Source organism: Meriones unguiculatus, chromosome 9 (genome assembly GCF_030254825.1).
Source record: "Meriones unguiculatus strain TT.TT164.6M chromosome 9, Bangor_MerUng_6.1, whole genome shotgun sequence".
Taxonomy (NCBI): domain Eukaryota; kingdom Metazoa; phylum Chordata; class Mammalia; order Rodentia; family Muridae; genus Meriones; species Meriones unguiculatus.
This window is the reverse complement of record NC_083357.1, coordinates 54,483,813-54,495,063: the sequence shown is the minus strand read 5'-3', so window position 1 is coordinate 54,495,063 and position 11,251 is coordinate 54,483,813. Positions and strand designations below refer to the sequence as shown.

The 11,251-nt window shown below is 40.4% G+C and overlaps 1 gene segment (V, D, J or C); it reads left to right on the top strand.

The window, feature by feature from the left end:
* Window positions 1-7,617: 7,617 nt before the first annotated feature.
* On the top strand, window positions 7,618-8,132 carry LOC132656597 (T-cell receptor alpha chain V region CTL-F3-like). The segment is given in 2 exon segments: window positions 7,618-7,669; window positions 7,780-8,132. Coding segments are annotated over 2 exon segments (405 nt in total).
* The last annotated feature ends 3,119 nt before the right edge of the window (window positions 8,133-11,251 follow it).

Here is an 11,251-nt window from a genome sequence, read left to right as displayed (position 1 = left end):
GCTCAAGCATGCTTGATTTTGAAAGTATTTGCTTTATGAGAACACCTCACTGTGAACACATAGTGCCCTAAGCTTCATGTCCCCTATTCCTCCTTTTTTCTCATAACCCACTGAATCTATTTAGTGGTGCCATCCACTGGGATCATCCCCTGATGCATGGGAACCTACAAGTGTCCACCTTCCTAAAAAAAATGACTTTCCTCACCCACCATCTATCAATTACCAATATCTCCCCAGTAAGGAAAGAGGGGCCTCAGGAGTCCTGTTGCCCTCCATACTTGAATTTCTAGCTGTTTTGGTTTTGTGTATGTCTGGTGAAGGAAATCACAGGTCCTGTGAGTTCATGATGTGCAACATCCACGTCATGTCCAGAGGACATTTTGAAGCTCTCCTCCCTTTCTTCAACATTTTTTTCCACTTCTCTTCCAAGATGTTCCCTAGGCTTCACTGTGATGAGGAGTAGGTAGAGAGGTTTCCCCTGTGGCTCTTCACTCACATTCTCCTTTTCTCAGCACTGGGAGCATTCTTCCTATCATTGGGATGCTACAGTGTTCCAACTCCTTCTTCTGTGGTATTTTCCTGGCCATGGAAGTTCTGATATAGATACCCCATTTAGGTTTGAGTTCTCAACACTTACTCTCATTGCCCTAGGTAGTTATGCATCTCTGAATTACGTCACTGAATAGAAAGCTTCTTTGACCAAGGTTGAGAGCAAGAATATTCCTATTGTTGGCTCTTGTTTGACATCAGCATAATTTATTCCTTGCAGCTGGGAGACACACCTTGTCTCTTCCTTTGGACGATCTATCATCAATGCTGGTTCATAAATGGAGTCTCAGATAGGGTCATACCTCTGTGAATTTCTTCAGAGATCCAGGTGTAAACACTGGCCCTGCTTCTGTTCAGTGCATGCCAAAAAATTTCAAATTCACCCTGGTGAATTTTGTACATATCAATTCAGTTGGCTTTCTGCAGTCTCACAGTATTCTCTTGTCCCATGCAGCTATTTTTATTAGTAAAGAGAATAAAAAGCTTAACATATTTCACAACACTAGACACACATGAAAGGCAGAAGTGTCAACAGCAGCTAGTGACTATTGCTGTCACGCAGTCAAGATCAGCATCCATTTTAGTGCATGTCAGAGGCAGTATGTAAAGGTTATATGACCCAATGACCATATCCCAAGTTGGAACATGCATGAAGAATGATCACCCAGATGATTAAGTAATGGCAACATTATTACATCGGCACATGTCCAGTATCTTCCATAGCCTTATGAGGACCATATACAAGGAGACTGACAGCTCTTTCCTCTCTGAAATGGTGTTCTTTTGGAGGTTTCTCTCACTTTTCCTTAATTTCTCATGTTTTAATAAAGATTTCTTTGTACACACACACACACACACACACACTCACACGAGCCCACATTTCTTCCATACACTAATATGAAATCACAAACTCAGAGCCACTATCCCAGGTTAAACTTTGGTGAGTATGAGTGTCTGGCACTGGGTCTTTTGGTCATTTACCTTGACATCCATGGGCTCTATATATCTCTTTCTGCATTCATGTGTTATTGAATTAAACTGTTACCTTTTAATCTGTTCTAGGAAAAGTCAGAGAATGCATGTCTTTGAAATTTCTTCTTAATCACCTCTGGACACTCAGGCATCTCCCAGTGTATTCTAGTGACAGGATGAGGTCCAGGTGGCAAGCACCAAATGGCAGATGATAGGATGGCAGTACTTCTGTTCCTATGTCTTGGTTTTAAGCCATTATCACTGTGTGTGTGTGTGTGTGTGTGTGTGTGTGTGTGTGTGTGTGTGTAGACTGAGCTTTCCTCTACCTGGTTAGGTTAAAAGCCAAGGGCTCTAGAAAACAGCCTTGATACATACTCAATAGATGGAACTAACTCTTCTTTCTTAGGAACCTAGTTCCAAATCTGGGTCTGATCTGTATTCCCTGTGATAAAGGAGAGCATGGATAAACTCTGGGAGTTATGGGGGGTGTAAGCCTACAACCAGCTGGTGAGGTCAATCTATCGATAATGGGAACAGGGACGCCTAAGTTCAGAAGGTGCATCATTGAAGAGGCCAGGTCTTCTTGATTATTTGTAAATTTACTTGAAAAATGTATCTGCTGAGTTCTGATCTCTAGCCCATGTTTCTGTCTAGCAGTGAACAACCTACAAGGAGAAGATTATTCCATGCCCAAACATCTAGGAGGCTAGACATGTCAACAATATCTGCAGGCAAAAAACTTCCATAGCTGTACTGCAGAGGCACAGGCAGAGCACAGATAGAAGCTACCCTGCTAAGCTTAATAAATTTAACAGTGAGAAAGAAATAGTGGATGACTAAGAGTCACCACTGATGCAGTGGGAATAAGGGTTAAATAGATTGACTGTTGTGCAGACAGGCAGTCAGAGGGGCCATAGAGTTAACATCAATGTTGGACTTCAAGATGATTGGCTTTTTCATCAGCCTCTTGACCTGAGACAAGCTTAGCAGTGTAAAACAGAGGCCTGGTGAAGCTTCTCTCCATCAGTAGACCCCCTGCTGCTGTTGGAACTGAACAAGTTCTAGGCCTGCTCAGCACATGTTTATGTCAAAGCTGTGGGTCAATCATCCATCTTGTGTTTATTCAGACTGAGCAACCCTAAATGAGGGAAGAAAAATCTTTTAAAGACTCTTACAAACTTTAGTCTTGGAGAAGACATGAGAATTTTGTGTTCCTGAATGTCCTCTCTGTGTTCCCTGTTTCTCTCTCTCTCTCTCTCTCTCTCTCTCTCTCTCTCTCTCTCTCTCTCTCTCTGTTTCCTTCTCTTTATTTTTCTCTGTCTCTCTTTGCATGTGCTTGTGTGTGTGTGTGTTTAGCTTTCTCCATCAGTTGGTTCTGTCTACTGTGATTTCCCTGCTTCTGTGTGCTGTAGTCAATATTTTTCTTGCCTTGTACTTTAGCTAGCAGAGTAAAGAAATTTATCAAGGCCCCCAGATGGTCACAGTCCTCCACTCAAAGCAGTTTCTTGTCCCTGTCCTGGCTGCACACTGCTGCTTATTTCTGTGCTGCAGACAGAGTGCCCATGTGCCTGTTGCTGTAATGCCAACTCTCAGCGCTGATTCCTACATACCCTACCTATGGATGGAGGCTGTACTTACCTCTTCTCATGAAGAAAGGCCCATTATCAACCCTTTAAAAACTTCTGACTTTTCAAACTATCTTTGATTGAAGTAAAATACCATGTGCATAGATTCAAACAACAAAACACCAGGTTCATTTCTGGGCATTCTTACATACATGCCTTCAAGTGTAGTGACTTTGTATTTCTTCCCTTGAAAGGAAGGATTCAGATTACCAATCACAAAAGATTCCTCAAGCTCTGATATCACAATAAGGAGTCTTGTATCCTTGCAGATCATGAAGAAGGACTGCCCAGTACTACTGAAAGGTCCTAAAGGATTCATGTGCAGCCCCAAGGCCTAGATAGTTCTTTGAAACACTGAGATGAGTCTTATATTCTTCGAATTCCAGGAAGTGGTGGTTCATCACGTGTTATACTGAGTAGGTTTTTAAAATGATATGTTTTGAAAGTAGGTATTTCTATGAGGAATTATGTCTAGTATCTAGTCATCCTTGCTTCTAGCAAACACATGCACTATAGTTTTCAAATCCCTCAGCTTTTTTCAGCTTACATTTACTCTTCCTGGAATCTCAAACATCCATTCCTCCCATTGTAACTCATGTTTCATCCTCACTATGTCACTCATCGACCTCTCAAGGTTTTCAGGGACTCTGCTCTGCCCCACAGCATCTGGCATCCTTCGCTTTTTTTCTGAGCCTCAGTGCAGGCCTTGCTGATGCAGGGCTGTTCTATTCTTCATGTCTTCAAAACAAGCACCATGCAGATGACACTGACTTCTGCTGCCAGCTTTCCCTGCAGCCTGCCCCTGTTTATCACTGCAGTGAGAGGAACAGTGTGAAGGGTAAACTGAGGAAAACACTTTCCAGCATGGCCTCTTTCTAGAGTGTGCCCAAAGAGACTATTTCCCTAAGAACTTTTTCTTTAAGTGAATGTCTTCTCTCTTCATACTCTGGGGAATCTTACCTTCCAGGCACCATTTCTCTTGTTCAAGTGAAAAGTAACAGGTATTCTCTACAATAGCAAAAATCTCTTTAATAATTACAGTTGAGAGGCTTTTGATGACTGCTTCTATTTCATTAAGGGTTATAGTTTATTTAAATTCTTAATCGATTTTGGTTTAACTCTGGTAAGTGGTATCTATAAGAAAATCAACCATTTCATTTAAATTTTCCAATGTTGTGGTGCACAGGTTTTTGAAGTATGATCTAATGGTTCTTTGTATTTCTTTAGTGTCTGTTGTCACATCCCCTTTTTTATTTCTAATTTTATTAATTTGGACACTCTTCCTTTGTCTTTTAGTTAGATTGGCAAAGGGTTTGTTTATCTTGTTGATTTGCTCAAAAAACAGCCTTTGGTTTTGTTATGTCTCTGTGGTTTTAGTACAGAATTCTACTAGACTTTCAAAGAAAAATTAATACACCTCAAACTATTCCATAATATAGAAACAGAAGGAATATTGCCAAACTCATTCTATGAGAACACAGTCACCCTGATACATAAAATACACAAAGACTCAACAAAGAAAGAAAATTTCAAACCAATCTCATGAATATTGATGCAAAAATACTCAACAGAATACTTGCAAACTAAATCTGGGGACACATCAAAAATACCATCCACCATGATCAAGCAAACTTCATCCCAGGAATGCACGGATTCAACATTTGAAAAATCCATCAACATAATACACCATATAAACAGACTAGAAAAAAACCCACATGATTATTTCATTAGATGCTGAAAAGATCTTTAACAAAATCCAATACTCCTTCATGTTTAAAGTCTTAGAGAGATCAAGGATACAAGCCACATATCTAAACACAATAAACACAATATATAGCAAGCAAATAGGCAAAATCAAGTTAAATGGAGAGAAACTTAAAGTATTCCCACTAAAATCAAGGATAACACTAGGTTGCCTGCTTTCACCATAGCTCTTCAATATGGTATGTTGGTATAATGTTCTTTTAAAATGTATACACCTTACCCTTGTTCATTCAAATACTGATTCCCCCACCCATTCTCTGGTTTCAATCCAGATATTGCATTGTGATACTTATTCTAAGCATCCTGTCTCAACTCTTGTGTAAACAGGCCTAAATAAAGCAACTAGGCACAATGTTGAGCTGGGAGGAGCCAGAGGACAGGAAAGAGGGGAGGAGCTAGAGGGCAGGAAATGAGTGAGAGGAGAACAGGCAAGTTTGAAGGCAGAGCAGGAGGATAGATCTTGGGGGACTTGGAGTATGAACCAGACCTAAGATTTCACAAAAAAGCAAATATAATGTGGAAAATCTAAATGTTAGGAGACTATGAGGGCTTGGAGGTTTAGGAGGGAGTAACTATTGCCCAGCATTGTGTTCTAGGTTAACTAAATAAATCTAGTCTCTGTGAGGTGATTTGGTTATACAGCTGTTTAGGAGAACAGCTTTACTAAAAGATAATTATTAGACAATATTAATTGTCTCCTACAACAATGGTAGTTGAAGTTCTAGATAGAGTAATAATACAAGTAAAGGAGATAAAAAGGATGCAAATTAAAAAAAAACAGAAGTCAAAGTATCACTATTCTTAGGTGATAAGATAGAATACATAAGTGACCCCGTGATTCTACCAGAAAACACCTACAGCTGATAAACACCTTCAGTAACGTGTCTGAATAAAAAATTAACTCAAAATGTCAGAAGCCCTCCTTTATAAAAGTGACAAAAGGGCTGAGAAAGAAATTAGAGAAACAACACCCTTCATAATAGCCACACATAATATAAAATATCTTGGTGTAACCCTAACCAAGGAAATGAAAGCCCTGTATGACAAGAATTTTAAGTATTTGAAGAAAGAAATTGAACATTTTAGAAGATGGAAAGATCTCCCATGTTCATGTATCAGTAGGATTAACATAGTAAAAATGGCCATTATGCCCAAAGCCATGTACAGATTCATTGTAATACCCATTAAAATCCTAGCACAATTCTTTACAGACTGAGAAAGAGCAACCATTATCTTTATATGGAAAAATAAAAGATTCAGGATAGCCCAAAAAATTCTGTACAATAAAAGAACATGTGGTGGTATCAGCATCCCTGATTTCAAGCTATACTGCAAGCAATAGTATTAAAAAATGCAAGATACTTGCATAGAAACAGACAGGCTGATCAATGGAACTGATCAATGGAAATAAATCCACACTCCTAAGGCCACTTGATTTTTTACCAAAAGCCAAAACCATACACTGGAAAACAGAAAGTATCTTCAATAAACGGTGCTGGTCGTACTGGATGTCTGCATTTAGAAAAGTGCAAATACACCTATATTCCTTACTCTGCACAAAACTCAAGCCCAAGTGGATCAAAGATCTTGACAGAAAACCAGAGATTCCAGATCTATTCAAAGACAAAGTGGGGGAAATTCTGGAACTCATTGGCATAGGAGACAAGTTCCTGAACAGAACAGCAACAGCACAGACTCTGAGATCAACAGTTAATAAATGGGATCTCATGAAACTGAGAAGCTTCTGTAAGTCCAAGAACACTGTCAATAGAACAAAATGGCAGCCTAGAGATGGGTAAAAGTTCTTCAAGAACAGTACATCAGACAGAGGGCTAATATCCAAAATATACAAAGAACTTAAGAAATTAAATACCAACAATCAAGTAATCCAATTAATAAATGGGATAAAGAGCTAAAGAGAGAATTCACAACAGAGGAATCTCGAATAGCTGAGAAGCAGTTAAAAATGCAGCTTCTCATATGAACTTACAGAGGTTGGCAGCAGGCATAAGACTAGCAAAGGATCAGACAAATGGGGACAGTGGGCATTCCCTCCCTTAGCTATGGAGCTGTTGGCAGTTTGTATCTGCTGAGAGAGAGAGATGCAGTTTAAAAATGCAGCTCCTGCTTCATAGACCACCCTCTACTGAGGGAACAAAGCTAAGAGTATATGAGAAGAACAGCTGGAAAGACAAAAATTGAAGTGTCTTATTTAAAAAAAGAGAGGGACAAAATGTGGTTGGTAGGGAAGTTGGATGGATCTGTTACAATTGGAGAGAGTAGATGAGTATAATAAAATTTTATTGCATAACATTCTCTAAAGAACCAATATAATGAGAAAAATAGATGAATTTTATCAGAGGTATGGGTGTGTACACTTTTACGTACACCCACCCCGTTAAATACCATAGGATACATATGGTTCATAACACAGGTGTCAGCTAGAGACCTGTCTGCTTAGGGTGAGGTTTCAAGTTTATTCACAGTGTCTTGTGCAGCCACCTGTGGTGCAGGTTTAAGGAGATCAGCAGAGGGCGTTGCTTTCTTAGATGTGGAGATGTGGGTTACATCTCCTTCAAGTGTCTTAGCATGACAGACTCACTGTGCAGACAGAGGTCCTTGCCCATGAGTGAGGAGTTTGATGAGGTCCTGAAGAAGACTTGCCCTGCGAGACTGGTGCAGTCAAGGACCAAGTGTCATTTCTTCTATGAACATGCTTCCTGTCACCTGTTCAGTTCTTGTGCTCCTCTTCATGCTCAGTAAGTTACATTTTACCCTAAGAGTTAATGATGTCTTTGTTGTACAACTATGGCAGTCTTTATCCTTCCTCCTCACATAGAACAGTAATTCCTCCTTGTTTGTTTTTTAGAAAGGAGCAATGGAGACTCAGTGACCCAGACAGAAGGCTTGGTCACTCTCACAGAGGGGATGCCTGTGATGCTGAACTGCACCTATCAGACTACTTACTTAGGTGTTTACCTCTTCTGGTACATGCAATATCTCAATGAAGCCCCTCAGCTACTCCTGAGGAGCTCCACAGACAACAAGAGGACAGAGCACCGAGGGTTCCACGCCACTCTCCACAAGAGCAGCAGCTCCTTCCACCTGCAGACGTCCTCAGCGCAGCTGTCAGACTCTGCCCTGTACTACTGTGCTCTGGGTGACACAGTGAGGGAGACTTCAGGAGAAGCTGCACACAAACCACAGGTGCAGGAGGCCTAGGGGAGCGGCCCTGTGAGGGAGGCTGTGTGCTTTCTCCAAGTGTTGCTCACCAGCTTCCTGAAAAACAGCATCAAGTCTCAGGTCAAATATCTAGAAACCTAGGATCTGTGGATATTCTGACAGGACAGGATGGAAGACAGTGCTAGAGACAACCCAGGCTGTGATCCCTTGAAATAAAGTTCTCTCCCTAACTGCAAGTCTTAACAGCAAACATCTCCAGGAAATGCCTGACATAGGATTTATCTCTACCAAGATGTCTTACAGAATCTAGGAACTCAAATTCTCTAACAATCTTTTGTTATTACCCTCAAATTTATGATTTAAATGAGAAACATAGACTCTAGTCTTTAAAATATTGCTTCAGTCTCATTCTACAAATTATTAAGATTCTTCCTTTCCTTGATCCATTTTGCAGAGCATCCCCCAACTTCTACTCTTAGTTATTTGTCTGCTGCTTTGAAGAGACACCATGGATAATCAAGACAGCTAGTGAAAGAAAGCATTTCATTGGAGGCTTGACCACAGTTTCAGAGGTGATCATCATGGTAGGGAGTGTAGGAGAAGGCAGGCAGGCAGGATGGCCCTGGAGTAGTAGCTGAGAGCTTACATCTGATCACAAGCAAGAGACAGAGAGAGGGAGAAGCTGGGCTTGACTTTGGCTTTGGGATTCCAAAGCCCAACACCAGTGATATACCTCCTCAGGCACGGCCATACATCCTGATCCTTCCTCAATAGTCCACAAAGTGGGAGCCAAACATTGATAAATGAGCTTATGGTGGCCATTCTCATTCAAACCACAATGCTCCCTGACAGCCTTCACTTAGTGAAGCTGCTCAAAAAATACAGTTGTTGGCAAGTCCTTCCATTTCCTACACACCATGTCTGAAACAGCCTAGTCATAAAAGACTCTGTCCAAAAATCCCTTCCCCTTAAAGTCTATTCTTGTCTGCCAGTGCACTTTGCTTCAATCCCGATGATGTGGTGTTTGCACTCACCTGGGATTAGAATTGGGTTCTCTCATATTTTTTCTGAAACATGAGAAAGGAGACCAACGTTTTGATTCATCTCACTTTGTAAACAAAATGTTGGTTTAAAATAAAATGCTCTAGTACTTATACTTATCTCTCTGCACATAAAGAAAGAGCTGAAATAATAATAATAATAAACCACATTGCCTTTCAAGAAATATTCATGTTTATATACACAATGATCAGCAATAAATTACACATTTTCTTACTGGTTAGAAAGCACCAGGGGATGTCAAATTGCTTCTCCAAACACCCAAAACTACTTCTAATGGCATAGCATAGAATAGAATCTCTTAGGTGAGAGCTTGTCAAATCCAATAAAAGCCAGAATGTAGACTTATATTTAACCAAATGTATTTTATTTATGGTTCTTAAACAACTTTACCTCCCATCCAACCCCCAACCTCAGTAGGAGATTAGTATGGAAAAGGGCTGTAGGCCTTTTTTATCCCCTTCCTGCTGATAAGGGTCCATGGGTCTTTAGGGGATTACCAAACTTAGCCTTCAAGTTACCAGCAGTCCAATCCAAAGGCCAATATTAAACAGCAACATGAAATCAGCAAAAGCCACAAGACTTGGATGGATTAACCCAAGACGTACTCTGGAACATTTATCTTTGTGAAGCATGAAGATCAACACTGTGATGTCAATCCAAAAAGGGATGCCTCCATGGGGCCTTTTATTTATCTTCTCTACCCAGAGTCCTCCCCCCACCAAGGGATGTTCTCAGCTGGCCAAAGTCAGTCCCTTTGCATGAGAGGGCTCATAGCAAAACATCATGTACCCTTTCACAAGCCCACCTCCAGTAAACATCGTGTGCAGCTTAAAGCAAAACATCACATGACAAAGCTGAGTCTTCAAGGAAACCAGAAACTTCTACTTCACATGAGTTCCAGACTTGGGAACCCTTCTTTTAAGTTGTTAGTTAGGTGCTTCAAAAGACTCCTCCAAATAATTGCCATTGGCTTGGTTATCCGCACAGAATTTGAAGATAAGACCCTATTTCTAGGGATACCACTTACTTTAGACAAGGACTTCTGGGAATTTAGCTAAAACTGACCTGAAGACTCCTCTCTGATGACAGGTTCTCACAGTATCCAAAGGTTTCATGCAAGAGTTCAAAGGAGAAAAGCAATAGAAAATCTTACCAAGCAATAGAAAGATTGTGAATCAAAACAATGACCCCACAGAGCTAAACAGAGAATTCTCTGTAGATAAATATAGAATGGCAGAGAAATACCTAAAGAAATGCTCAATGTCCTTAACCACCAGGGAGATGCAAATCAAAACGACCCTGAGATTTCACCTTACACCCCTCAGAATGGCTAAGATAAAATCCTCAAGTAACAACACATGCTGGAAAGGTTATGGTAAAAGGGGAACCATGCTCCATTGCCGGCAAGAATGTGAACTTGTACAACCACTTTGGGAATAAATTTGTTGCTTTCTCAGACAACTAGGAATACTGCTCCCTCAAGAGAGCATTCCTAGGCATATATCCAAAATATGCTTAAATACACAACAAGGACATTTGCTCAACCATGTTCATAACAGCTTTATTCATAATAACCAGAACCTGGAAACAATCCAGATGTCCCTCGTTTGAAGAATGGATACAGGTATTGTGGTACATTCCCCCAATGGAATACTTACTCAGCAATTAAAAACAAGGAAATCATGAAATTTGCAGACAAAAGGTAGGACCTAGAAAAGATCATCCTTAGTGAGGTATCCAAGAAGCAGAAACACACACATGGTATATACTCACTTATAAGTGGATACTAGACCTATAAGATAGAATAAACATACTAAAATCTGTACACCTAAAGAAACTAAACAAGAAAGAGGACTTGGGGTAAGATGATCAATTCTTACTTAGAAAGACAAATGGGATGGACTTGGAAGTAGGAGAAAACAAGAAACAGGACAGGAGCCTACCATAGAGGGCCTCTGAAAGACTCTACCTAGCAGTGTTTCAAAGCAGATGCTGAGACTCATGGCCAAACTTTGGGCAGAGTGCAGGGAATCATATGAAAGAAGAGAGAGTTCGTAAGAACTGGAGAGGACAGGAGCTCCACAAGGACAAAATAT